At 46.1% G+C, this 26,855-nt stretch overlaps 1 protein-coding gene across 1 annotated transcript; it reads left to right on the plus strand.

The window, feature by feature from the left end:
* On the plus strand, nucleotides 1-26,204 carry PGM1 (phosphoglucomutase 1). The gene is made up of 11 exons (XM_040610647.1): nucleotides 1-351; nucleotides 14,725-14,887; nucleotides 15,189-15,335; nucleotides 16,469-16,594; nucleotides 17,607-17,797; nucleotides 18,248-18,402; nucleotides 19,006-19,121; nucleotides 22,266-22,401; nucleotides 23,832-24,015; nucleotides 24,867-25,001; nucleotides 25,948-26,204. Exons 1-11 carry the CDS (start codon nucleotides 106-108, stop codon nucleotides 26,035-26,037), a joined length of 1,689 nt encoding a protein of 562 aa, XP_040466581.1. The 5' UTR covers nucleotides 1-105; the 3' UTR covers nucleotides 26,038-26,204.
* Nucleotides 26,205-26,855: the final 651 nt, after the last annotated feature.

Genomic DNA, 26,855 nt, shown 5'->3' on the forward strand with positions numbered 1-26,855 from the left:
GCCGGTGGCGCCTTTAAGGGGCGGGAGCGGCGGCGGGGCCGGCCCTAGCCGCGGTTCCCCCCGCCCCGGGCCGCGGCCGCCCGGAACTGGCAGCGGCGGCCGGCCATGGTGCGGATCGCGGCGGTGAAGACCCAGCCGTACGGCGACCAGAAGCCCGGCACCAGCGGGCTGCGCAAGCGGGTGACCGTCTTCCAGAGCAATGCCAACTACACCGAGAACTTCATCCAGAGCATCCTGGCCACCGTGCCGCCGGCCGAGCGGCAAGAGGCCACGCTGGTGGTGGGGGGAGACGGCCGCTTCTACATGAGGGACGCCATCCAGCTCATCGTCCGCATCGCTGCCGCCAACGGGGTAGGGCTCTGCGCTCCCGGCGCTTCCCTTCCCCTCGGCGGGCACACGGCAGGCCCCCGGGCCGGCCCGGAGGCTGGTCCCGCGGCGGGGGGGCGGCGAGCTGGCCGCGGCAGCGGGAAATCGCTGGCGCTTTGCGTGTACGTGGCGTGGAAGCAAATCAGCGAGTGACACATACGCTGGGGAGGCTCAGCCTGGGGACAGCTCGTGTCTCACGCAGTAAAAGCGACCCGGTAGCCTTACCTCCCTGTGGTACGTGCAGGAGCAGTCAGACGCGTGCAAGTGCGGAGGTGGGGAGGAGCGTGCAGTTTTCCTGGTACTGCTTTTTGTTGCTCAGGGCCATGGGTGTGTTTTTTAGCTAACAGCAAAACCAGTGGTGCAACGTGGAGGTTGAGGTGTGCAGGGTGGGGAACAACACAGAATTCCACGATGCTGGACTGCATCTCGCTGCTGGAGACTTCATTCCTGTTGATTCCTCTCTGTTCTGTCACTTGGTCAGCCCAAGAGAAGCCCAGCAGGCACAGCTGATAGGGATAGCTGCACTGAAACTGAATTTGCAGAGGGAGGTTTTTCACTATGGTTGGTCTTTTTCAAATGAGAAACATCCCCGTCTCCTGGGTCACTTGACTCCTTGTCAGCAGCAAACATTCTTCCTCATAGACCAACGAGGAGGGAGTGGGCTGAGGATGTTTGGTGGCTAGGGTTGGACATAGGGTAAAACCTTAGTTACGTATTTCAGCCTCCCAGTGGCAGTCAGGTGCCTCAGTGCCTTTTAAGTGTCTGGCTTCTTAAGAAACAAAAAAAACCTAATTAGAGATACCTGCTGCCTTATGGCATAAAAAAAGCAAATAACTGTTTCTTTTTAAGCCATGTAGAAATTTGTCTTTTTGTGATTTGTGGTAGCTGTTAGCTTTCAGTCTGTGTCCCAGCATCCCTGAGCAGCACCGGCCTTGCTGTGTGCACCTGTGGAAGTGATGGATAGTGCAGTCTACCCTGACGAGAAAAGCGGCAGACACTTGTTTATTTATTTGTTCTAAGAAAGGGTTGGAGTAGAAACTTAAAGCATTTTTGCCTGACTGCACACACAGACAGCACCTTGGATCCCTATGAATAAGCAGACTGGGAGACTTGTTCTCAGGGATAAAGCCCTAGTTTGTGCAGGTTTTTGGATGTGCACCCCAGGGCATGGTTGGATGTGGCAGCCTTCCAGGCTGAGTTCATCATCAGCACCTCAGCCCTTTCCCAGAAGTAAGCAAGGATGTGAGGGTGATACCATGCTGGGGTCTGATGAGGTGTCTTACTGGGAAGTGGGGTCAAGGGCCAGTTGCTACTTGAATCCTCCACCCTGATTGTGCAGATGCTCACGTACGTGCAGCATTGCAGCACTGAGCTTTCTGCCAGAGTTGCAGAAGCAGGTCCCAAGGGGTGCACTTGCTAACGGGCATTTGACTTGTATTTTGTCCGCGTGAATTCAGAGTGCTAGGATAGAATTGGCTCTAAAGTCAGGAAAATGTTCTAGAAAGGCAAGAAAGGAAACAGGAGGTAGAGGAAGAAAACAGGTGGAAGAATACGTGGATTAAGAACCAAGACACTATAGATGAAGTGAGAAGTTTTACTTTAAAATCATTTGTTCTGGATCTTTAATTTGTAAAACAAGATAAAGGCCATGGCCTGAGACAAAATGTTAGACTATTTCAAGCAAAACTTTGGCACTATTACAGCATTACCATTCATCTACTGATGCAGGTTTTTCATAGCCTTATTACAGCAGAACAGAGGTAGTAGTATAGGCTTGCCAGAGTACGGTGGAGTGCCATGGAATTAGCCCATTTTTCCCCCCAGAGACTCAAAGAGGAGTGGTAGGTCAAAAGCACTGCAAAAATGTAGATCTAAATATCCAATTTAAAAGAGAGGAGGAAAAAGACCTCAAAAGGGGAGCACTGAAGAGCAAAATATCCCCCAAATTCTTTAATAAATGAATAGCCTGAACAAGTAACCAGAAGGAGGTACAGTGAAGTGATTTGCAGAACACAGGGTCATTGAAAACTTGACATAAAATTGCTGGCTAAGTTTGAGTGGCACTGGCCGGTATAAGACAGTGCAGGTATTGTGTTGCCAAAGTAAAGAATGGCAAAGCCATCAGGTTCCAAGAAATGAGGTGACTAAAAATAGAAAGTTTCTTTAGCAAATGCAAAATGTTAGTTTTTAATAAATTCCTACGTACTTGCTTTCCTATTGTGGAATGGTTAGGGGACGCTTGCTTTGTGGTTTTTCTCTGTAATTGCAAGTATTGCTTCTCTGATAGTTACCACAATGTAGTTGAGTAAGAGCCTATGAAAATCGTGTTTCTTCATAATAAATGTGAAGTAACTAGAAGTTGCCTACCCTTCAAAAAGAAGGGTGGACTACTACTGTTAACTGGTAAGAAAGTGTACTGCAGAACAGGGAACGCTTGTTCCTGGAGGCTGTGGTTTTGTCTGAGTGCTGGGGCTCTTGGAGGGTCTCCTGACTCCAGCAGGCGCATCTCAGAGAAAGACAGTATTCTCATGCTGAAAAATACTGAGTAACATAGAGAAAACTCCAGAGGTGGCTGCGTTGCCCTGTCTGGACACTGAACAAACAGCACTGTTCTGTCTGTAGGGAAATGATTGTTACAATGCATGTGAGGAAGGACTGGAATGTAGTTATAGCATGAATGTGGTAGAAGTGAAAACAAGAAGTAAGGAATAAAAGTAGAATGAAGAGAAGTTTGGGCTACAGTATTTTCTAACATGGCTCTTCTGATTGCTTGATTAACAAGGTATGTTATACCAGGCTGTATTCACTGATCAGCCAGCCAGCCACCTGTACCAAAGCAAGTGCTGGAAAACTGTATTTCTGGTTCTAGGGATTAAGAGGTGATTGGATTAATACTTCAAAATCACTTAGTTTTAAGATCTTGTTGAATGGTCCTCTCAAGCCACAGGAGAAACCTGAGAAACCACAGTTCATGGTTGTTAGCTTTACAAGGAAAGGAGGCTGAAGTGACTTTTAGTTTTGTTTCCATCTGGAGTGGTCAAGTGTAAGTACTTAGTTATATATCAGTTAGCAACAACTCAATTTGTAGTTGCACGATTAAGGAGTGTTCATGCTATTTATGTTTGCTTTTATATAAGTAAACTAAAATAGAGACTGTTAGTTTTGCCATTCTCAGTTGGCATCCAGTGTAGCTTGCCTGCTCTAGGTTGGTCTGTGTGCCAGGTTTTCTTCATGTTATTGACACATAGTTCTGACTCTTAAGCTTTTTTTCATGTAATTAAAAAGCTCCTGTCAGAGTATCATTTGTCAGAGTAGAATGACATAGCTTTATGTCAAAAATAGGCAAAAATCACAGAAATTAAGCTAGAAATCTAGATCTGATCACATAGTTAGCATCAGGTTGATTCATTAATGTTGTCACCTGCTGTTCAACAAATTTTCTGTGCCCCGGTTCCTTCTTAAATAAACAGATTTCAAAGTGCTGCAAAGTAGCTACATTAAAGCAAATTGCTTGGAGGTGTTTTGAATGCCAGGCAGTGCTTTGCATGTTAAGTACTAGCCTGGTTTTGTTTTGCTGCTGCAGGACAAACAATGCTTTTGTTAGAAATACTGCTCTGTACCCTAGAAAGTTTGGTTTCCTGGCTTCGATGCTATTAACCTTTTCCCCCACTCAATTATCCCAAGGAAACCAAGTGTTTAAACTCGATTGCATTGCTCAGCAGCCCTTTATTTGCCACTTTCTACTTTTTGTAGCCCTGCTCCCTTTTTCTTTGTGTTGTTCCGCCGTTGCTTCCAGACCGGTTTCCATTCCAGTGGTGCCACTGAGCCCATAATAAGCAGTGTGGTGCAGTGCAAGCTTGGATAGCCATGTTCGGGTCCTGGCTAGAGTGTGCCTATGTTCCTGGACTCAGCATCCCAGCTGTGGAAGGGTGGGCATAGCGGGACTGGCATGTCTGTGATCTGCTTTGGGCCTACTGATGTGAAGTGTTCATTATTGCTCACCTTTACGTCAGCCTCACTTGTTTTCTTACCTGGTTTTTAAGAAATCTGTAACCGACGTTTGTTGTTGTTCCTGTTTCCACGCAGCACTGTGCAGTCAGCCTTAGCCTTGTCGGTTTACAGACCTTCATCCGTTCAGCAATTGTCATTATCCTGAAGAAGAAATGCTCTCAGTCCTCAGGGTCAGATCTTCCCTTTAAGTAAAAGCAGCTGGTATTAAAAATATCAAACTAAAGTGATCATAAAGGAAGTTGTTCCAAAAAGCAATCCCTGTGTTACCAGAATTAGAGGCAGTGATGCTAGGTCCTACAGGCCATTAGGAAAAACCTCTGGTCTGTCTTGTATTACAGTTTTTCTCAGGAGCCCAAGGGGAAATTGAGACGTGCTATCTGAAGTAAGGAAATAGAGACTGGTTATGCCGTGAGCATTCCCATGCAGATAAATCCTGGCTTCAGATTATGGCAGGTTTTAGAAGACAACCATGCATGCAGCAGCTCTTACAGCTTGGGGACTGCTTTTACACTAGCTTAACTTCCTTTTGCTTGTAAAGTTATTTGGCTTATATCAGTTTACAATTGAAGGTTATTAAAGCAGTGGTCAAATTGTCCAGTTTCAGTGCCTTTTTGGAACTCTACAATAATGAAACTCCGGCTCAAAGGAAGAGCTAAGGTGCTTTGCAGTTAATCTCTGCAAATCCAGCAGATGGAGTTGAAATTCATACTAACGGGGATTTAATGGTAATCTCCTGGAACAATGACTCTGCATGACCAGAAACCTTAGCTCCGGTTCTGCTGGTAGGACAGCAGGGTGGAAGTCTAATGCCTTCTCTTTGTGAAGGCAAAGTTTGGGATAGGTGAGCTGGACTGAATAGGTGCTATGGTATTATGCCAAGACTGAGCTGCAGCAGCATCAAGAAATGCGCTATGGTGGGGTTCTCTCAGAGCTAGCCAATGTATCGGTTAATGTTTCAAATGATGAACTGGAACATATCTTAGAAAGAAACAGAAATAAGATAGGATATCAGTAAGAGGAAGTGCGTGAAGGATGCATTGGCAGAAGTAATAAAATATGAACGTAGTATGTACATTTATAGTAATTGTACAGGTTGCAGAGTAACACACTAAGCAGCAGATCTAATGAGCAGACCGCAAAGACAGCTGGCAGTACCATCCAGTTATCCAAAAAACCAAATGTTGTTGCTAGATTTTTAAATAAGGTTGTTGTCAGTGAAACCTAGGAAATAGTCTCACCAGGACTGTGATCCTGCTGTGGGGTACTGCCCCTCAGAGAGGGTGCAGTCGTCTTAGGGGAGACTCCAGCAGGAATAACCTGAGTTTGGGCAGGTGGGGTCAATGAGGAAGGAATGAACTTAGTCTGGAGATGGGGAAGCATGCTGGCAGTCTGCGAACGTCTGTGATGATGCTGCAGGGAGGAAGGTAATGAATTGTTCTCTGACCTGCTGGGGATAGGGCAAGAATTAAAATTGCAACAGCAGAGGTTTAGGTTAGGCATTAGAAAGCATTTTGGGAAGCTTAAGGCTAATGAAAGGAGTGTGTTGCCTGGGAAAACCTCTAATGAGAATGGTTTGGGTAGGGTTGACCCTGCCTAGGGCAGGCTCTAGGTGACCTCTGCACAGCCCTTCCAGCCCTCTTTCCTGCTGCTGTACTTAAGCTGCTTTTTACTGCTGGGCCCACAGGCAAAGCTTCTCTAGCACATCCTGGTGAGCTTCTGAGAAAATGCTGGTGTGTGTCTCCTGCTCTCCCCTCTGTCTATGCTGTTCCCCACCACGTGTAGCCACCTCACTAGCACGTATGCATACAGCGAGTTACTGGTTTGCTACCAGTCATCAGCTTGGCTCTGTACAGCTCAAATGGGAGCTTCTGTCCCTGATCCTGCAAGGTTTAAGCAGATATGTCACACTAGCATCTGGCTGAGCCAGCCAGTGCCCTCCCTCTGCTCCACAGCATTGTCGGCATTTTGTAGTTCTGGATTTATTGGGTTCAGTTTAGGAGGACCCAGGGACAAGGGGCTGTCTCTCAGTAGGCTGGGGCCAGAAATCCTGAAGCATTCTTGTGTCTGCTTGAGCTAAACCAGCTGGAATCCCTCTTCCATCCCCTGGTGCAGGGGCAGGACAATAAATGCCAGGGCAGTCCAAGGTAACATGCAGATACGGATGTTCTTTGAAGAGCTGACCTTTGAACAGAACGTTTCTCAATCTTGCTTGCTGGTGTGTATTTCTCTCCAGGAAAAGGGTGGATCAGCCTCTACCTGTGTGACAAACCTGCAGCCCGTCACTCTGTAGCGGCCCTGCAGATGGTGGTTTCATCCCTAGCCCTGCAGAGCCCTTTCTCTGCCACCCCTGTAGCTTGTCTCTTAATTTTAACTGGGGTGCAGTGTAGGTACAGAAAATTGTCTCTTAATTCTGGAGTGAGTTCTATGTACGTGGTTGCATGTATATGCACTCGTGCTGTCAAGATGGTGGCAGATATATTGCCTCTCTGGAATCTCTACAGCAACTTCAAAACCTAGATTTTTAATTAATTCTTACAGAAACCAAGAGTTCTGCAGTTGAGGCAACACTCAGTGTATGACTAACAGGCTTGCATTTGGTCTGTTTATTTTATGTTGGTGCCATTTGTGTTGGTATTGCCAAATGTCACGCAGCAGTGGCTGCCTGGACCAGAGCTGTGTTCAGGCAGCAAGGGCACGGTTTTGGCAGCTGAGCAGCAGGGTTGTGCAGGGCTCTTGGCACCCTCTGATGGTGAGCGTGCAGGCGGCAGCTCGGGGATTGGAACTGTTCTGTGAGCAGGAGTTAGGGGAATGTGATTTCTGTCTTAAAGGCAAGTCACAAAACAGGTGGAAAATACCTGATTTTACTCCGCTTGTTCCCTGAGATTTCATGCTGTGTACCTTTTTAACTAATCACAGAAAAAGAGCATAAAGAGGTAACGCCTACTACCAGCTGTTTGCTGTCAGAAAAATTCCTGCAAAGCTGGAAAAGAAAGATTGCAGCAAAACACAGCTCTGCAGCAGGTGCATTGGCTTTATTTGCTCACGGAAGGAAGAGAGAGGAGGGAGAGAGGAATGGGCATAAGCTGAAAGGAGAGGATAAGAAGGGCTGCTGATGGAGGAGAGGGCATCTTGCCCCTTGGAGAAGCCTGCCCCAAGGGTGTTTGCAGGGGATGAGAAGAGGCAGTTATTGTTCACTCCAAAATACGAGATCATAGCTCGGAGGAAGGCTGTGCTAAGGATGGGGTGGTGTCGGGGTGTGAAGCCGGGAGAGCCTGGCTGCCTGGTCCCAGGCTTGGGGAAGGCTGCAGACAGCCGCAGGCCTGTGTGGGTGGGATGAGGGAAGATGGCAGAGCTCACGCAGGGGGAGAAGGGGTGGCACAGGAACCGACTGTATCGAGCCAAGGGAGGAGCTGGGTGCTCTGCAAAGTTTTACTGAAGTTTAAGTCCTCTCAGAATAGCCCTGTTTGTCTTTATTATCATTAACCAAAGTCAACAGTTAGTTTCTTGATTTAACTCTGTTCTTGCATGTCTGAAGTGCAAGGTAATTAAAGGGGAGCTAAGCCAGCAGATGTCCCTGCCTGTGGCAGATCAGCTGTTTGGATGGGAAAACACCCTCACCAGCCTCTCACTGCCATGAGGAGTAAGAGACTGAGGAAATAAAGACCAACAGGAAAAATTAAGGAGATTGGGGTTGTTTACTGTGGCAAAGAGAGGGCGCTCAGCATCTGTGTGCTAAGGGATTTTTTTAATGTGTGAGTTGTGTCAGGAAGAGGATTATGATGAATTTGTTTTCTGTCTCAGCTCTGGAGGACTTAACCCGCAGCAAAGAAGGTGGACTTCTAACTGCATGGCTGATTATGCACTGGCACAGCTTACCTAGAGACAAAGATTTCAAGAACCAAGTTGTATCAGCTTTCTGGAGGATGCCCTAGGCGTATTTGATCCTGCATCGGTTCTAGGGTGGGAGTGGATGACCTGCTGAATTCCTTTCCAGCCTGTAAGTGATCTGTAATGATCACGGTCATCCAAGCAAAGCCCTCCATGACAGATCAAATGATACTTCCACAGTCTCTTGTCCAGTCCTTAAGGTTGTCAGGATCCACCTTTGGTGAGCATTTTTTCACCTCTGAATCTTTTGGCAACCATATGATCATGAACCTCTGTACTGGTCCTGGCTGGCTAATTACTGGTGATTTAGTTTATCCCAAATAGTGATGCATGTGCTGCAGGAAGGCCCTGGGACCAGGTGTATATGCTATTGTTTACCCTATGCTTTACATGCACTGTTTTAGTGCCTATAGATAGAACGTGTTGCATTTCATGTACATAAGCATGGCACTAATGACCGTCACCTTCCTCCCCAGCTTAATTTAGTTTGATTCCTTTGTTCAGTACATGTGTGCTTAATCGCACACACAAATTTCTCACCCTCCATAGGCCTTTTCTCTGCCAGTAAGTCCATGTGCATCTTCTTTGTGTAGCCGTGGGAGCTGGTAGGTGGCCTGTGCCCTCCTCCTGTCACTTAATGCCGCAGCGTTTTCAGGGCAGTAAGTTTATCTTGTGGGAGTAAGAAGGGAAGGAGCTTGCTTAGGCCTTTTCCTGCCAGGAGACTTGTCTGGTGTGAGGCTCTTCAGAGCTCATTTTGGGAGCTGGATTTTGTTTTCTGTGCCACTAGAGGGAAACCTCTGCCTTTGCATGAAAATAAAAGGCATCTCAGCTGCCGGATGCTGAAATAGCATGGATGTACAAAACACAAACCAATTGTTTCTAGCTGCATATCCCAGGCAATCTCACTGTTGATGTACAATATGTGTTGTGCTAGTTCTGTACACATTACTTGTGGTTTGGTGGGGAAAAGAGAGGAATTAAGGAATGAAATTCTGAGCCCATGCTAAATAAGTTGCCTCTGGGGCTGTGAGCTAAGAGATTTCTGGATGGATCAGGCAGCAGGGTTTGTGTGCGCCCTGCAGCATCCTGGTGTTTACCAAAGCCAGTGCTTGCCCTGTGGGTGAGCCTGGGCAGGGCTGTGTGGGGCAGCAGCCTTTGGGGTCCCGCAGATGGCTCAAATAGCTTTGCTTTCTGAGAGCAAACCTGAATTAAATTCCTTCCCTAGGGAAGCTCACCTGGCTCTTCAGCTCCCTTGGAGGACCCAGGTCAACTTTCACAGATCATCAGGTAGAGCCTTTCTCTCTAAAGTTGTTTTTCTGCCATGAGGTTTCCCCTCAGTCTCATACAGATTACCCAGCTCAACTTTAACGTGCTGATGCATATAACGGGTTCTCTTTACCCCTTGGAATAAAATCTGTCAATTATTGGAGCAATGACAGAATCAGCACCTTCGGAAACAGTCCCGTGAGCATTTTACCTTCGTAAATTGTCACAATTCAGCTGTGTACACATCTCCTTTCCCTCTCTGCTTCTAATAAGGGGACAAACTTAGTCGTGAAAAAGTGTATGTTCTTTAATTGCTTCAGTAATATCTATAAGTTGTCTCCAGCAGCATGGACAGAGGACTCCGAGTGTTATTGAAGAGGTTTGGGGGAAACTCTTAATTTCAATGTAGCATTCCAAGTTACCTTTCCCTTATTCAGGAAGATGATGCTTCACAGAAGTTTCTTGGTATCTGTCTCTCTTCTGTGTTTAAGCTGCTCCAAAATGAATAGCTTTATCAGACATTTGGTAATTTTTTTGTGGTTTTTAGTGACTCCAAATGCATACACTTGCCCTTGGTGAGACTTGTGTGGGTATGCAATTGCAACTGTTGGTCTTGTGGCTTTTTAGCTACTCTCAGGTCTTTTCTTAGTCAAACAAAAGTTGACCCACTACTCCCTGTGCATAACGTTCCTGGGTTTGAGAGGGAGACCATGGAGAAGTCAGGTTGTCAGAGCAGGAGCTGTGTGAGCGAACTAGCTAACAGATCTCTTGCCTTCCATTTTAAGAGTGACCTTTAACTCACCAGGCTTTGCAAAATAACTCCAGCGGAGTGCTGCCATGCCCGCTGGAGGCTTACCCCCTGGGGACCTGCCGCCCTGGGGAGCGGCGTGACGGCCTGGCACTGCCATGCGGATCTGCTTGGCTGGTGAAACGCTGAGCTCTGCGCCGGGGCAGCCCATCGGCGCATCCGAGCAGAGGGCTGAGCTGCTCGCCACGGGCGGCACCCCTGCCCTGAGGGAGAACCAGATGGATTGACGGTGCTGGGCTCCAGTGGGTGATAGCGCAGAATGGCAAGGAGCTATACCTGTGGAGAGCAGGAGATGGTAAAGAAGACAAAAATCCTTTCCCAGCCATTTCAGTGAGGGACAGCAGCGTGGAATTGGATGTTCTCGGTGACATTGATCCTCTACAACAAGTGCAAGAAAACGTCTTCTATTACAGAAACTACATTCAGCTCAAGGTTCAGGGAGCTATTTTTGGGTGCTCAGCAACTTCACTGAACTTCTGTCTAATAGGTGGGCTATTGCTGGTGTCAGGATTGTTTTTTTTTGTATTTTGGCATAACTTTTTAAATGCATTTATATGAAAAAAGAACATGGAAGATACTCCTCTGCCTGTGCTGACTATGCCAACAGCTCCTTACAATGATCAGAAACCAGGAACCAGTGGACTACGGAAGAAGACCTTTTATTTTGAATCCAAGATGAACTATTTGCAGAATTTTATCCAGAGTATATTTTTTTCCATAGATCTAAGAGATCGACAGGGATCTTCTATGGTAATTGGAGGTGATGGGAGATACCTTAATAAGTCTGCAGTGGAACTGATAGTCCAAATGGCTGCTGCCAATGGGGTTGGTAAATGTTAAATGACTCAATTCCTATAGTTGTGTAGCTGATAAATGCAGAAAACCATAATAAATAAGTCACTATAAGATTTAATTTCCCCAAAGATTTTATTCAACTGCTATAGTTAACTTTTTAATGGAAAATCAGTTTGGTTGCACAGAAATGACTTTTTTTTTTTTTTTTTTTTTTTTTTTTTTACTTTTAAGTGATGCAGTTGGACAGAAGTATGTGTGAATGCACATGCAACAAAGAAACAAATACTGCTTGGGTTTTGTGCGCTCTTATTTTGTGTTTTGACATACGACAAGCTGTTGGCACCTGTGGATTTCATAGTCTGTCCATCAGATCATAAAACCCTGATACTGTTCAGAAGCAAAGTAGCAGGTAAAGCCATAGCTCGCTGCTCAGTGGCAGCTTGGCAGAAACTCTCTGAGCTGCTCGGCAAGTGAAAAGGCAGAGCACGGTTGTTTCTTTCTCAACGGGTACAAGTTGTGGCTATGTGATAAGTACACCAGGAGCCTCTGAAAATCAAAATAAGATGGGAGTTAGCAAGTGAGTGGCAACCTTTGCAGTGATCTCTGATTGTGCTGGAAATCTGTTTTGGAAGCAGAACAGAAGGCTTGTCTATTTGCAGCAGTGCACGGTTTGTGCGCTGTGAGACTCTTGGGCACTGGGGTTTTGTCTGTTTCCTTCTGCTGCTTAAGAAGAAAAGATTTGGCTGTCTGTCCTGGGTCTTTTAGTGCAGAGCAAACTTTACACTGAAAGACAGGTTTTTAGGAATTTGTTTGACAGAAAACCTTATCTGATCACAACAGGGTAATTAGTAATGAATGGGAGAAGAGGAGGAGATAACTTTTTTTTTTTCCTTTTTAAAATCAACATATTTTCCATTTTGGGGAAAAAGAAGTCCTTTGGCATTGAAAATTAATGTGTTCCCCTTAAGTCAGTGTATGGGCTGAGATGAAGAGCTCAAAAATGTGCACAAAGAGCCAGGCCTGCTGCTTGGACTGTTTGACACTAGGACAGATTTTCTGCTGGTAAAGGTGAGGTTAGACTGATCTTCACCAGCTGAGACTTTTCTCATACATTTCTTTTCAGCACTGTGGCCCATGTCTGGATAAAATCTGTTTTTGCTGCCAGTGTTGACATTTTTCATTGATCATTTTGATATGCTCTGCCTAATATCTGTGATTATCAGCATTGTGCTCATCTTGCTCTATAGACTAGAAGGGATGAGTACAAGGATGTTTTCAAATATAAAAAAACCACGAGGAGGGCATGTATGTGGAGGGCTGTTCTTGAGTATGTGAAAATCTCTTTTGTCGGTGTGTGGCAGAGATAGGTACTGTTATCTCTACCAATGTGGGATCAGCGGGATTTCCACATTGCACCAAGCACACTTGCTATGTTGGTAGCATCACACTGCGTGTTTTAAATGATGACTATTTGGTTAAAGGAAATGACCGAGGTAGTTTGTCCCTTTAACGTGGCTTGTATAGACATGTCTCTGTTTAGAGTTGTAACTGTGACACAGTGTATAGGATTGGTGTGTCTCGGGATGCAGGAAGGCTGTACTGATGACATGGTACAGCTGTAGATATTGGCTTTCTTGGCATGGAAAACATGTTTTTGGTGTCAAAGCATCAGCCTGCGTTACTGGGGGGAGGAGGGAGGTCGAAGGAGCTCTCCTTCATTGCCTGTGTGCGTTTCATTGGGGATTTCAGTAAAACCAGGTTGAAGTATTGCCTGGATTGCTTTGAAGTGCTGTAACCCAAAATCGCTGCTCAGAGTGCATCTGCTTGTGAACAGGTCTGTTTTGAGCATTCTCCGAAAGATATTTCTGCATCGTTATATCCTTTGATTTTTCTCATAAGAAATTCCAGAGAATTAAAAAAGATAAAGTGTAAATTACTCAGTGCACTGCTACACGGAGCAGCCTTTTCCAGTGGCTACCACCAAGGATTTAGCATTGGATGGGTGGGAAATGGCAGCTGAAAACCTCTGAAAGCCAAGGAAGACCCCAGATCAGAGAGCAGCTTGTACAAGGACAAGTTTTTCTTCTTTTCCTTCCTCGCTGCAGGAGCTGCAGTGCACATATAAAAGCTGCAGTTTGGCTGTGCAGGAAGGACGAGTTGGGTAAGGACAATGGATCCGGTGTGTTCACCCAGCTCTCCTGCAGCCACTCTGCGTTTGGGAGGGAAACTCCCTTGTTTTGCCAATCCCCTGCAGCATCCCTTGGGCAGCATGCGAGGCACGGCAGAGCCCTGATGCTGAGGGGTGTTGCAGCTGAATGTGACCCTTGAAGGGAAGCTGAGAGACAAAAGATGAAGTTTTAGAGAGGAGCCTCCTGGGCACTACACTAATTCTCGGTGAAGCTGAAGGAGCAAGACTCAGATGCCAGAATAAAACACTAGACAAGGTGTGCTGGCTTGGACTGAGAATGGTGAATAAAGCAAAACCTATGTAGGCTGGGCTGCTTCAGATTAAACATGTGGCATAATAAACGAGTGCAATCAGCCTGGTAGATAGGCGCTGTGAGGGCTGTAATAGTAGCTACTATGGCCAGCTGGAAGAAGGGCATTCACTCTGAGTTTATAAACTGCTCTTTCACATTTATGCTTGTTGTTTGCTAGAGCTGCAGTTCTTTTAGCGGCACCTCACTCGCCCAGCTGGTCTGTGACAGCTGTAGCATGTAATAACTGATCAGCAGCGAAGCAGGGGCTTAGCACCAGGCAGTGCTGCAGGAGAGGAATCACAGTCATCCAGTGCCCTTGGCTTAGCACCCAACGTGGACCTTCAGTCTGGGAACGCTGCCTTTTGTTTTCTGGTTTGTGTTTGAATGGAATTCTTCCTCTTTTCTCAGTTGTATACAGGGTCTAATCTCCTCGGTTGATGGAGAGTGGTCTGGTATGTTTTTAAATCTCTTGTCACCTCATTTTGGGGGCTATGGTAAAGAGCATGTTCTTCCAGAAAAATCTTCTATTTTATTACATGAACTCCGGCAACTGGATCCTGATTACCTTGTATTGCTTAGCGCATTGGTCTGGGTTTAATCTCGGTGATATTACTAAATTTATGGGAAGGAGGTGTGTTAGCTGCTGCGAGTAAGAGAATCTGCAGCTGGTCCTGTGGGAGTAGTGATGATCATCGATTTTTATTTTCTTTTAGCTTCTCTCAGTCCCATTGTGTCTTCTGAAAGTAAAGTTTGAGACCATAGCCAAAGGGGCTTGTTGGTTTGGTTTTTTTATTGTTGTTGTTGTTTAGGTGCCTCTGGAAGGGTCAGCTCTTCAGTGCAAGCTGCCGTGTCCAGTTGAGCTACAGCATTCATAAAGGAAAATGCTAACAGGGCACCACAGAGCAGGGTCAGACGTTCACTGCACACAGCAGAGAGCTTTGGCAGCCTCCCAGGAACAAGGGAGTTTGCTTGCAGAGAAGCAGCACCTCTGCCGTGAGCACGTTTCCTGGGCGCTCCAGTTTACCTGTCACCAGCGTTTGGGGGTTTGGTGGTGTTGCTGGTTTTAGGATTTGGGATTCACCAGAGTTTGTTTTGCTCTTTAATTTTCAGATTGGCCGCTTGGTCATTGGGCAGAATGGCATTCTGTCCACCCCTGCGGTGTCCTGCATCATCAGGAAAATCAAAGCCATTGGTGGAATCATTCTGACAGCCAGCCACAACCCCGGTGGGCCCAGTGGAGATTTTGGCATTAAATTCAATATTGCCAATGGAGGTAAGGTCGCTTGGTTTGTTTTGATTTACTTTGTTTCTGTTTGACTGTTTCTTGTGTTGACCCTGAGGAACCTAATTTAACTGTCTTTAACGTCACAGAGATTCAGTGCCCTAAGCAGTGGGCTTCCCTAAATGGAGCAAGTGACTGATCTGCTCCCCTCGCACCCTGATATTCCTGTCCTCGGGAGGTATTCCCAGCCCCAGGTCTTTTGCTGTACTTCTGAAGTATACTCCTTTCGCAGGCTGATTCTTTAATGCCTTCCCCCATTTATGGCATAAAATATGCCCATTTTATCTTGCAGGCCCTGCTCCTGAAGGTATCACAGATAAAATTTTCCAAATCAGCAAGAAAATTGAGGAGTATGCAATCTGCCCAGATCTCCACGTGGACCTGAGCACCATTGGGAAACAGCAGTTCGACTTGGAGAACAAATTTAAACCATTTACAGGTAAACAACTGTTCTTCTTCTTGGGAAGTTTCCTTTTGGGTAAAGTTAGCCCATAAACAGGCAAAGACATCTGGTGCTTCTGAAGGACAGACGAGGCCATTCTGACCTCTCCTCATCTGTCGGAGAACCCAAGCAAGGACATTGCTCCTGGTCACGCGGGTGGCATCCTGGCTTTTTTTTTGGCCTGCATCGCATGTTTTATAGACACTTTAATTATATCATTGTCTCTGTCCTGTGAAAGGTGGTTGTTACGAAATAGATAGGTAAATCTGATCCATCAAACTTCACTAAAATTAGAGACTTTGTCTGTAAGGCTACCATTAACACGTACTTGCAAAACAGACAACTCTGCAGTTAAAGTGCCTTTTCCTGGTTTAAAAACTATAGTGTTAGTGTTTAATCTTTGATTTTTTTCCCCCATGGTTTCACATATAAAAGCTGCCTCTGTGAGTAGGAAAGCCATGTCACACATGACTTCTGTCAGTCAGCAGTGAAACATGAAAATGCATTAAAAGAAGACTTGAAAAACGCTTACTGTGCATATTTTTTACCATCTCCTGGTGACTTATGCTTATAATTAAAACAACAATAAATCAAAGATCATAAAAGTTGGTATTTCTCAGTCCCCATTTCTGTATAGTGGGATTTTTATGTTAATGGGGTTTTCAGGGCTCTAACTTTATATTGCCTGTTAGTTGCAAAGGTGCAACTTTTTCAGACTATTAGGTGCACAGTTCCCATCGACTTTGGTGGAAATTGGAGATCAGTTTTTGTGTGTATGTATATTACTTTTTTCCCCTTTTCCTTTAATCCCCACTCTCCCAGTAAGTGGAGTGGGACTGAGCCCTCTTGAAAGAAGTCCAGGAAGCCATAGCAGTGATTGTCTTAAGGATTTTGTTGGTCTGTTTGGTCTGTAACCTGGTTAGCCGTGACAGCCCGTAATTAAATTCTTAATATAGGACCATTACTGTTGTCCTTGTGAAATGATTCTATGGCATGTTCAAAGGCTCTGTGCTGAGCCCTGGCCCTTTGCACTAGGGACTGTCAGCACTGTGCCATGTGTAGCAAAATTACATTTCTGCAAAGATTTCAGACTGTGAGAGCTGGTCTCTATTTACTTTTTTTTTTCCCAGTGGAAATTGTGGACTCGGTAGAAGCTTATGCAAATATGCTCAGGAACATCTTTGACTTCAATGCATTAAAGGAACTGCTTTCAGGGAAAAACCACCTCAAGATTCGCATAGATGCTATGCATGGAGGTACGGCTGGGCTTGGGTTTGGGACATTGTGGGTGGCTGGGTGTCCTTGGGGCTTTGCCACCTACTTCAGAGGGAAAGCTTTTTTTCTGGAATTCATATACAACACTTGTAAATTTGGGTTTTGTTTTGTAACATCCTGCATTTTGCAGGCAAAGTTTTTATGGCTTTACATTACTTTCTTTTTTCAAATGTTTGGTCTCAGGAGTTGACCTAGGGCAGAAATATCAGTGGGGTTTTGGGGGGATGCTGTATGGCTCACACATGTCAATCCATGCTTGAGAGGCAGAGCCGGTTAGCACTGATGGTGTGATCAGAGCTGCCCTGGTAGACTTAATATCAGTGTCCCATGGAGGTCACAGCAGTTAGGCAAATATCTGCCCGTAGAAATTTCAGTACAAAAATGGGACTGTTGGACTGTTTTGTATAAATTAACATACAAGCCAAGCTTGTGAGTCTCTTTTCCATAGACATTTTTAGGAGCACCCTAGCTTTCTTACCATCTTGTTTCTCTTGTCTCCAGACCATTCCCATTCCTATGCTCACTTACTTTTTTTTATTGTCTACATCATTAGTGTTTGAGAGCAGTAAATCCTGTTGTACTGCTGGATATCTGTGAATCACACATGTATTTTGTTCTGTTATATGGGGCTGTCATACTCACACCTCTGTGCACCTGGGGCATAAGCCCTTCACAGTGGGATCCTGGCTCATGCGCTGAGCCCCTGGCATAGGCTCATCCTCACCTCTAAACCCGTGAGTGGTTTCAGTTATTTAGTGGGACAGCCCCTCAGCTGAAGAGCTTGCTTTGGCAGGAACTTGTGCGTCTGGATAAGAGCAAGCTTAAGCACACCTATGTGCTGCTTGAGGCTTTTGATGTGAGCACTTGTGCTTTAGTACAATACACCACATAAACTGGCCCAAACCCAGAAGACCAGAGGCCTGGCTGGTTATGTGGCTGGTGCAGAGCTGACTGAGGGCAGATCTGACTCATTTCCATGTTTTGCTGTGATAGTTGTGGGCCCTTATGTGAAAAAGATCCTGTGTGAGGAGCTTGGAGCCCCAGCAAATTCAGCTGTGAACTGCACCCCGCTGGAGGACTTTGGTGGCCACCATCCCGACCCCAACTTAACCTACGCTGCTGACCTGGTCCAGACCATGAAAACAGGAGAGTATGACTTTGGAGCTGCCTTTGATGGAGACGGGGTAAATGGGCTCTTCTGTATTCACCTTTTTTGCCCCTTAGTCAGCTGTGGGAGAGTGACTGCTCAGCTGCTTTTAAGCAGAGGAGGATGGAGGTTGAAGACCTATTTTATTTTTTCACCCCCTCCCTCTCCCTCTTCTGTAACTGTGAATGGAAATGAACCACTTGCTGCAGTTTGCCACTGTGGCAATAGTTGGCTACTGCGTTAATAATGCAGTCCAAACTGTATTTAAATAGTTTTAAAGGCTGTGAGAAATCAGCAGGAAGGTGCAATACTATACAGGTGTTGCTATTTAACTTTCTCAAAACTCTGTATTTATTTCAGTGCAGTCAAAAAATCGCGGTGAGTTGTTGGGTTTATAGGCTGCGCCTGCCAAGTAGAACAACTTCTGCCACTGCAGCCTCTCTGTGCTAAGTGGGGATGAGAGCTGTTTCTCTCTTGTCTTCACCAGGATCGCAACATGATTCTTGGGAAACACGGCTTCTTTGTGAACCCCTCCGACTCTGTTGCTGTCATCGCTGCCAATATTTTCAGTATCCCTTATTTCCAGCAGACCGGCGTCCGTGGCTTTGCCCGGAGCATGCCCACCAGTGGGGCTCTCGATAGGTAGCACTACTTCTGTGTGTGGTGGGAGAGGGGAGGGGAGCCCTGCAAGGAGGGGTCTGTCCCTTTTTTGTGGTTTAACACATGTCTGTGGCGGGGAGTGAGTGCATGGTCCCCCTGAAGGGTGAAGCGGTGCCAGGGCTGCTGCGGGCTGGCTGCCAGGGGAGGCAGTGAAGTTTAATGAATTAAATCCTGTTTGGGGACATGGCAGAGCTGGGCTCTGCTCTTGGCTCTTTCTCTTTGCTACAGATAAGCCCAAACAAATGATCCTCCCCACCTTTTTATTTATTTTGTTTATTTGAGAGTGATACTTTCTTTGTTAAATGCTTTGAGATCTACAACTTAAATCACTTTAGGAAAGCTATGTGTTTTATATCTATCCTTCAGTTGCGCATCCCACCCATTTCCCAAATGTTACACTGGGATAAAATAAGAGGATTGCTGCACAAAGAATTGTTGGTTGTAAAAAACCAGAACAGTGGCATGACCTGTCTTCGGTGTTACCCCAAAGGAGATGCTTGGTAGCCACTGAAGCTCCTACTGCAGCATTTCACATGGGAGCGCTGAGTCCGGCTGTGATGTGACTTAGCCTTCTTACCTTTGAAGGGTGGCCCATGCTACAAAGATTGCTTTGTATGAAACTCCAACTGGCTGGAAGTTCTTTGGAAACTTGATGGATGCAAACAAACTGTCTCTGTGTGGAGAGGAAAGCTTTGGTACTGGTAAGTCAGTGTTCCTGATTTCACCAATGATGGTATTATTCCTTCTCTTAGTTCTTTATTGCGCTGGGTAGCTTGGGATTTCTCTTTCATGTGTAGTTTTTAATGCTTCTAAAATAATAAAACAAAAGCTTGCAAGAATCACTGGTAGAAACGAACACAATGCTGAAAGTTTTGTCAGGCAAGAGCTAGTCCTCCTTTTGGCTATTTAGGAAGGCATATGCAGATATGCAGGAAGTTTAAGGGCCTCTTTACTAGCCCGGTCATTGCGTCTATGGGGATTAAGTGCAATGTTAAATGTATTTTTCAACTCTTGGTGGCCAGGAAAACCTTCTAAATGTTTTCATTTCTGGAAGAAATATGGTTTGAAGCATGCAGTTTTATTAGGGAAGGTTTCAGGTCACTATTAAATCTCTGAGCTTAATAGGGCCCTCATTTTCCTGTTCTAAAAACAAGGTATGATTTATAAAGTTTAAATTAACACTTGCCTTTGAACAGTCTAAGCAAGTTATTAAGTTACCGAGAAACAAAGTGAACATCTTAAGGAATTTACTAGGGGTGTGCACGTGACACAAAACTATTATTTGTGCAGGGAAGTTAAAGCGAGCAAATTTTGCTCTGCATCGGAGTGGCGTGCTCAAAATGCGCCGTGTTCCTGGGAGGCCTCGGCAGTTTCTGAGTTTTCCCGTGGCACCTACCACATGGTTTTAACATCCTGACTCTGGAAACGAGACCTTCCCTGCATGCAGGAGGTCAGCACCTAATTCATGCGCAAAGGCTGCGTTTTATCTGGTCTGAGTTCTCCCTGAGATACTGTTTTCCCTATTTTCTGAAAGATCTTTGAAGACCAGGGGCAGCTGGTAGGATATGCGAGGCACAGGGCCTTGGGAGAATTTAGGTTGGATGATTCCAAGCTCAAACCTTAAGTGTTTTTGTTCCCCGTATTTCAGAAAAACATTTTAGGCTGTGCATGGATGTCCCACAGAGCAGGGATGGTCTTAAATCCCCAAATGCCTGAAATTAAGTGCTTTGTAGAACTGGGGTGCACAACTTGACATAAAAGAATTACCCCATCTTTTCTGTAGCTGAGGAAATGGGGTCACAGTCTCTGGCTGGAAGCAGTTTGCTGTGGGGCTGAAGCAGTCTTCAGTATTTTAGCAATCAAATGCTATTCTGATACACAGGGTTTGGCCTCAGGTTAGAAGGAAGGGAGAATTTCAGAAAATGTATCTCTGTAGAGAAATCTTGAAGTAAATCATGAGTAAAGAAAGATTTTGGAGTTTTGCCCTGAGTGATTTCAGCATGCATTAAGTTCATATTCTGGACTTCGGTTAATGAGAGGGCACCGGCATTTCAGTAAATAAATAAAAACAAAAAGCAGCAAATGATTCATGGAGCTGCTGGTAGGAGATGGTCTCTAACGAGCAGCTCTCTAAAATTGTTTCCATCCTTTGTTGTATGAGCAATGAACTCACAGTTTCTTTCCATCCTCCAATAGGTAGGTGACTCTGCATTACAAATCAAAGCGAATGATTCCATTTGCAGCCGGGGCCGAGAGAGAGGTTTGAGATTTTGGCTATGCAGTGGCCAGGAACTGAAGCATTTTTTTGTGGGGGGACAGATTAAGGAGTATTGGGCTCCCCCTGCAATTCAAAGGGGGGTTGTCCATCTGGCAAATGCACTTTAAGGAATGAAAAGGGGTGAGGAAGGTTGTTTGATAGTAAGTTAATGAGGAGTTGTTTGGAGCCGGACAGAATGTGAGTGCTGAAGGGGAGAGAGGTGAAGGAGCAGCCAAATAGACCCAGTAAAAATTGAAACAAACTGTGACCCAGTGGGACTGGAGTCCAGGAGCAATTAGAGTAATGTGACATGACAGAATTCCTGCTTGCTTTCTTGGGTATTTTATTCCAGCAATAAGTTGATACATCACATGGGACTTCTGTTTATTTAGCATTCCTCTCCATCACCTCTGTGCAGCTCTCTCCGCTGTAAAGGACCGTGAGGGTAATTTATCGCTGCGTCCACAATAGTGGGATTTGTGTAAAGCGCCACGTAACCTGTGCCCCAGCCCCCAGCCCTTTTCCCCAGATGATTGCCCACTCTGGTAATTCTTGAGAGAGTAAAGTGGCAGCTCTGGAGCGCTCTCTGCATTAGCAGGCATGCTCTGGCTCCTTGGGATTTCGTTAATACCTGTTTGGAAGTTTTCCAGAGCTCAGAGGATAGAACTCAGGAGTTGTGCATCTGTGGGGCACAACTCCGAACTCGTAAGAAGCCTGGAATCAGAGTTGGATGTATTCTGGGCTGCCATTCGATCCCTCATTTAATTTAGGTGTTCAGGGTGCCGTCTAAGTTGCAACACCCTCTCGGGTTTCCCGAGGGCCTGGGTGCTGCGCAGTCCCTGCCCCACCGCCGTCAGTCCCTGTCCGCTGTGTTCCCAGGGCAAGGCTGGGCAGGCTCTGACTGCTTCCTACTCTCTGTGTCACGCTTGCTGTGGAGGAGCCCCCTGCTAGCCAAAACAGGGTCTTTCAGTGCCCGGCGCGTGGGAGTGAGAGCAGGCGCCAGGCTCTCTGCCGGTGTCCACACGTGAATGGGGTCTCTCCTTGCGCAGCCGTTTGCCAGCCCCGGTGGCTGGTGCTGCCTGACGGGCTGCTCTGCTCTCCGTTGTGGGGTAATTTCAGAGTCATTAGGGTTTGGCTTCCTCAGCGAGGGCTGACATTTTTCTTGGTGCTCAGCCAGAGTATGTGCTGATCAGAATATGCTGATTTGGCAGACGGTACGTGACAGCTGCCTGAAGAGGTTGATGTTAGTCCTTCCCAAGCTGTTCCTTTGCATTTGCCTTTTTTTGATGACCTTTTTGGTGTGCATTCCCCATTACTTCCTTGGAAACAGAATTAAGGATCTGTGAACAATGAGAGTGTGTGTGTGTGTGTTAAAAGGAGCCGAATGTTTTATTTGGGCTACAGCTAAAAGCAGATGATATCTTGAACCGTTTTAACAATACAGCAGGGATGGAGCTTATGAAATGTCTTCCGTTTGTGAGTTTGTACGACTGCCAGTTGAATGGAGGAGAGAAGACGAGGTAGGGCCGTAGCACAGGCTCTTGTGTGAAAGAAGGTGAGAATGTGTTTCTGCTGTGGCTCTCTGCAGGCTCTGACCATATCCGTGAGAAGGATGGGCTGTGGGCCGTCCTGGCTTGGCTGTCCATTCTAGCCACCCGCAAGCAGAGCGTGGAGGACATCATGAAGGATCACTGGCAGAAATACGGCAGGAACTTCTTCACCAGGTGGGGAGAGCACTCCTGACGCCTTTACGCTTACCTCTGTCCTGTGTCCCACCCTCTGAGGTCGGAGCCCCAGGCACCAATGGCACCAGCAGGTGCTACCGCAGGGCTGGTCCTGCCTTGTTACACTTGCAACACTGTCCTGTTGCAGTAATTTAAACACCCCTGAGCAGTTTGCTGCAGTCTGCAACATACCTGGGTTAAATAAAACAGGGGGCGTTCACCTTAACCTTTCATGATGTCCAGTTTAAGATTTGTTACTCCAAACATGAATCTAGTAAGTATCAAAGTCAGCAAAGGCTGTACACGTTATATATGCAAGGTATCTTTTTTTTTTCTTTCTTTTAATGGAGACTTTTTTTCCTTGCGAGAGGCTATTTTGCCATCGGAACAGTATGTCTCTTGAGACCACAAATCACAAGTTAGTTTGCATTATCTGCAGTGATAGCAGTGTCTTACTGAACTGATGCCCAGCTCCTAGGCTGTTACTCACCTGGTTGACTTTCTGTCCAGTCCCAAAATACTCTTAATATGAACTGTGGTAGACACGGAAGATGAAAAGGGAAGGAGTGAGAACCAACCTGCACATAACCAGAGGTGGAAACGCTGTCTGGAGTGAAAGCATTAGGTAGAAATCTTTCAGCTTGGAAGACCTATGTGACAATTCTGTCTCAGATTGCCAAATGAAAGAACTTGCCTTCTCCTTCCACCCACCTCCTTGCCAGCCAGCGTACATCTGAGCCATTTAAATCTGTGGAAAAAATGCCAAAGTCTAGAATAAAAAGTCAGTCTTTTAGCACCAGAGGTATGTCTGCATAGCGAGGTAAGTGCAGTGGTAGGCAGGTTAGCAAGCCCGTGCGTGCTTCATCTAGCCAGCCGGGCAAATGAAAGCGGTGCAAATCACACTGGCAATCAGAGCACAAAGTCTCAGATGCTGATGTCTGCTTCAGCCACTCTGCTGCCTCTCTTACCTGGTGAATGAGATCAAAGCTGGCACTGGTATGTTATCATGGGCTGCAATCACACCCCCATTTTGCTGTGGGGATGCACATGAGGATGTTCAGGCAAACTGTTATCATGAGGAACCTGTTGAGATCCTATCGGCAGAATTAGAATAAATTATTTGCAGTCAGCGTTGTTGGAGTCCAGCCCTCTGTCTTCGATCTGTCTGGTGCACAACAGCACAATTTGTGCTTTCATCTCTCCTGACGCCAAATGCCTGTGATACGTTACAGTGTCTCCCATGGATTTGCGTTGGATTGTAGCTATATTGCTGCACACAGATTCTCCTCTCCTTCCTTACTGTTGTCCCCTCCAGTAAGGGGGTAGAGAACATCCATAAGGCAAACCACAGTGCTTCAGCAAGGGCATCACAAAACATTGCTACTTCTTACAGCCTCCCCTAATCTTTGTTTTGTGGTGGCTGGTTGTAGATACGACTACGAAGAGGTGGATGCAGACGCAGCTAACAAAATGATGAAGGATTTGGAGACAGTGATGTTTGACCGTTCCTTTGTGGGGAAGCAGCTATCGTGTGGTGACAAAGTCTACACGGTTGAGAAAGCCGATAATTTTGAGTACAGTGATCCTGTGGATGGAAGCATCTCCAGAAACCAGGTGGGCATAGCCTCACCTGGGCTGAGCGGGACCTCGGAGGGGTGGTGCGCTCTGCATTTTGGGCTTAGTCCTTGTCTGTTGCGTTTGTACCTGCTTTAAAGTCAAACATTGCATTTGTCCCTTGGAAAATCTTTTCTGCCCTGTGTTTGCTGGTGGGATCCTGCCCTGTGTGAGACAAATTGCTGCCTTGGAGAGGCACTAGAGCAGCCTGCTGCTGCGAGAGAATCCTCCCTAGATGCCTGTCCCTGAGCTGGTGGCACTCCTCATGTCCTTGCCCCTAAGAGGGCAGGTGGTAGTGCCGGGTGGCTGTAATGAGGGATTGAGTTCCAGGCTCCAGAAGTCACAGAGGTATTAAATACATGTGATATGAGTGACCTGTCACCAGAGATTACTGAAATAAAAATGATGGATTGGTTTAACAGCTCAATGTGGAAGCATAGTAAGGGGGAGGAATAATGGAGAAATCCTGCAGGAATTATTGCCTTGCCTGTAGGACGACAGGAGCATTTTCTTTACGTCCTGTTTTTGTGGAAGAGCAGTGGGTTGGTAATGCTGTGTCTGACAGGGGATCAGTCCCTGGCTCTTGTTTCCAAGCAAGTGTTGGGGGGATGGACCTTACAGCAGTAACGCTCTTTGTGTTCAGGAACTCTAGCAAGTTCTCCAGAGTTAGGTTAGGAGGGACACTCACACCCCTGGGAGAGGATAAGAGAGGAGCCTTCTGTGGCTCCCTGGAGAGGAGGAGCTCAGGGATCATGCAGGTCAGGCATAGCCACACTGGGTTGCATGGAAAATACCTCGGGTACCCAAGAGGCGCGTTGCTGAGCGGCTCTTCTCCCCTTCTGTCGTACCAGGGCCTGCGGCTCATCTTCTCCGACGGCTCCCGTATCATCTTCAGACTAAGCGGTACTGGCAGTGCTGGAGCAACCGTGCGGCTGTACATCGACAGCTATGAGAAGGATGCTCAGAAGATACATGAAGACCCACAGGTAAGTGTTGCATCTCAGTCACCGGCACCGCTGGCTCCCACCCTTCCTAAAAAGCTTAAATCTTTGCTTAGTGTTGCTTTGTGTAGAGCTATGTGGAGGTGCTAGGTATTTTGGAAGCAAGAGCTTTGGTAGCTTTAATCCCAGTATAAATAGATGTATTAAAAAAACCAGCTCTGTGTGTAGCAAGTGTTACTTGTTCAGAATTGCTCACAGCTGCTTCTGCAGTAACAGATTTGTTTTCCTGTTTATTGTACATCTGTGGCTGGTTGCAGGTGTGGAAGGGCACTGTTTCAGTCCTGAACTGGCCTTCTGGTTGAAATGGTGCATCACTAGGGATAAAATGAGCTCTTTCCTGTACTGAGTGCGGGAAATACTTGTTTGAAACAAATAAATGGGGGTAAAAGGATGCGGTGGTATTTAAGATGACACTGACCTGTTTTGTGCTAAGTTTAATGCGCATTCTTTACAGCATCATTTAAAAATGCTGTTTACCTTTCTTGTAAGCATGGGAGGAAAAGAATTCTCATTTTATATTCCCCAGCAAATAGTCTTTGAGCTTTTTTGCATAACGTACTGTGCCATTATTGACAAAAGGACTAAAAAACTCCACATTCTGAGAGGCAGAAACTAAACTTAGGATTTAAATATCCTGTGCTGATGGTGCAGGAGTTTGGAGTATGGGACAATGAGGGTAGTAGCAGCAATGCTGGAGCTGCGCTCGGGTTTTTTCTCTGAACCTGCATGCGGTCATAACACTGGGTCCCTCGCTGCGCCGTTCCTCTCGCTGGTCTCACCGCTCATGCTGTGAACCTGGAGCGGTCCTTGGGTCAGTATTGCCCAGCTTTGCGTGTCCCAGGCTGACACCAGCTGCCTGCGAGGGAAGGGTGGATGTGACCTGCCTGCCGCTCTCCTCCGCGGTTCTGAGCCATCTCTTTCCTTTCTGCAGGTCATGTTGGCACCTCTCATTTCTATTGCACTGAAACTTTCACAGCTTCATGAAAGAACCGGCCGCACCGGTCCGACCGTCATAACCTAAAGCCTTGGTCAGACACCATGCTGGAGTGCACACAGGCCGACTTCCTTCACTCGGTTGCCCCTTTTATTGTCAACTCTGTCACTAAAAGAGGAATATTAGTTTTATCTCTGTATTTAAGAACACTATTGAACTCCTAAGGATAGACAATAAAACCCAGCCCCTGTCAACACTGTGTGTGCACATTGCTGTGCTGCTTTTCTGCGTCACACAGCGCTGCTGGCGATTTGTGTATGGTGCTCATTAGCACAGCCTTTTGGTTTAGCATATATACTCTTTTTTTTTGTGTGTGTGCTTAAACAAAAGGCTCTAGAAATAACAGAGAGACTAAATTCTTCAATAATACAGAGGCTTTTTTTGATCTTGGAAACTTTCCTGGAAAAGAAGCACAAATACTTTATCCTTGTTGATGCAGTCTTTTAAATGTGATGTCTCTGAATAAGCAATGGCCGTGTATTAAGGCTGAGTCGTTTTGCTTAGGTGGATTTTTCCCTTTCAAAACCAAATTATGTAAATTGATCTCGATTTGCCTTCTGTAGAAGAAAAAACCCACAACAAACCCTCCACACAGAAATGAGCAATAACAAGCGTTGCAGGATATTAAAGTGATATGGGCTGCAGTTAGTGTTCAGTGCTCTTTTATTCTCTTGCATCGTGATAGGCTCTCTTTTGAAGAATGAATTTGATGAGCTCTTGTTTGGTTGAACATGGATAGTAAGATCCTTGGAATAATCAGATTTGCAGGCATTAATGTGCAATACCTTACCCAGGGGCACAGAGAGGGTCACTTTGGAAACAGATGCTTGTCTCTGCAGCTGCAT

Source organism: Falco naumanni, chromosome 11 (assembly GCF_017639655.2).
Source record: "Falco naumanni isolate bFalNau1 chromosome 11, bFalNau1.pat, whole genome shotgun sequence".
NCBI lineage: Eukaryota > Metazoa > Chordata > Aves > Falconiformes > Falconidae > Falco > Falco naumanni.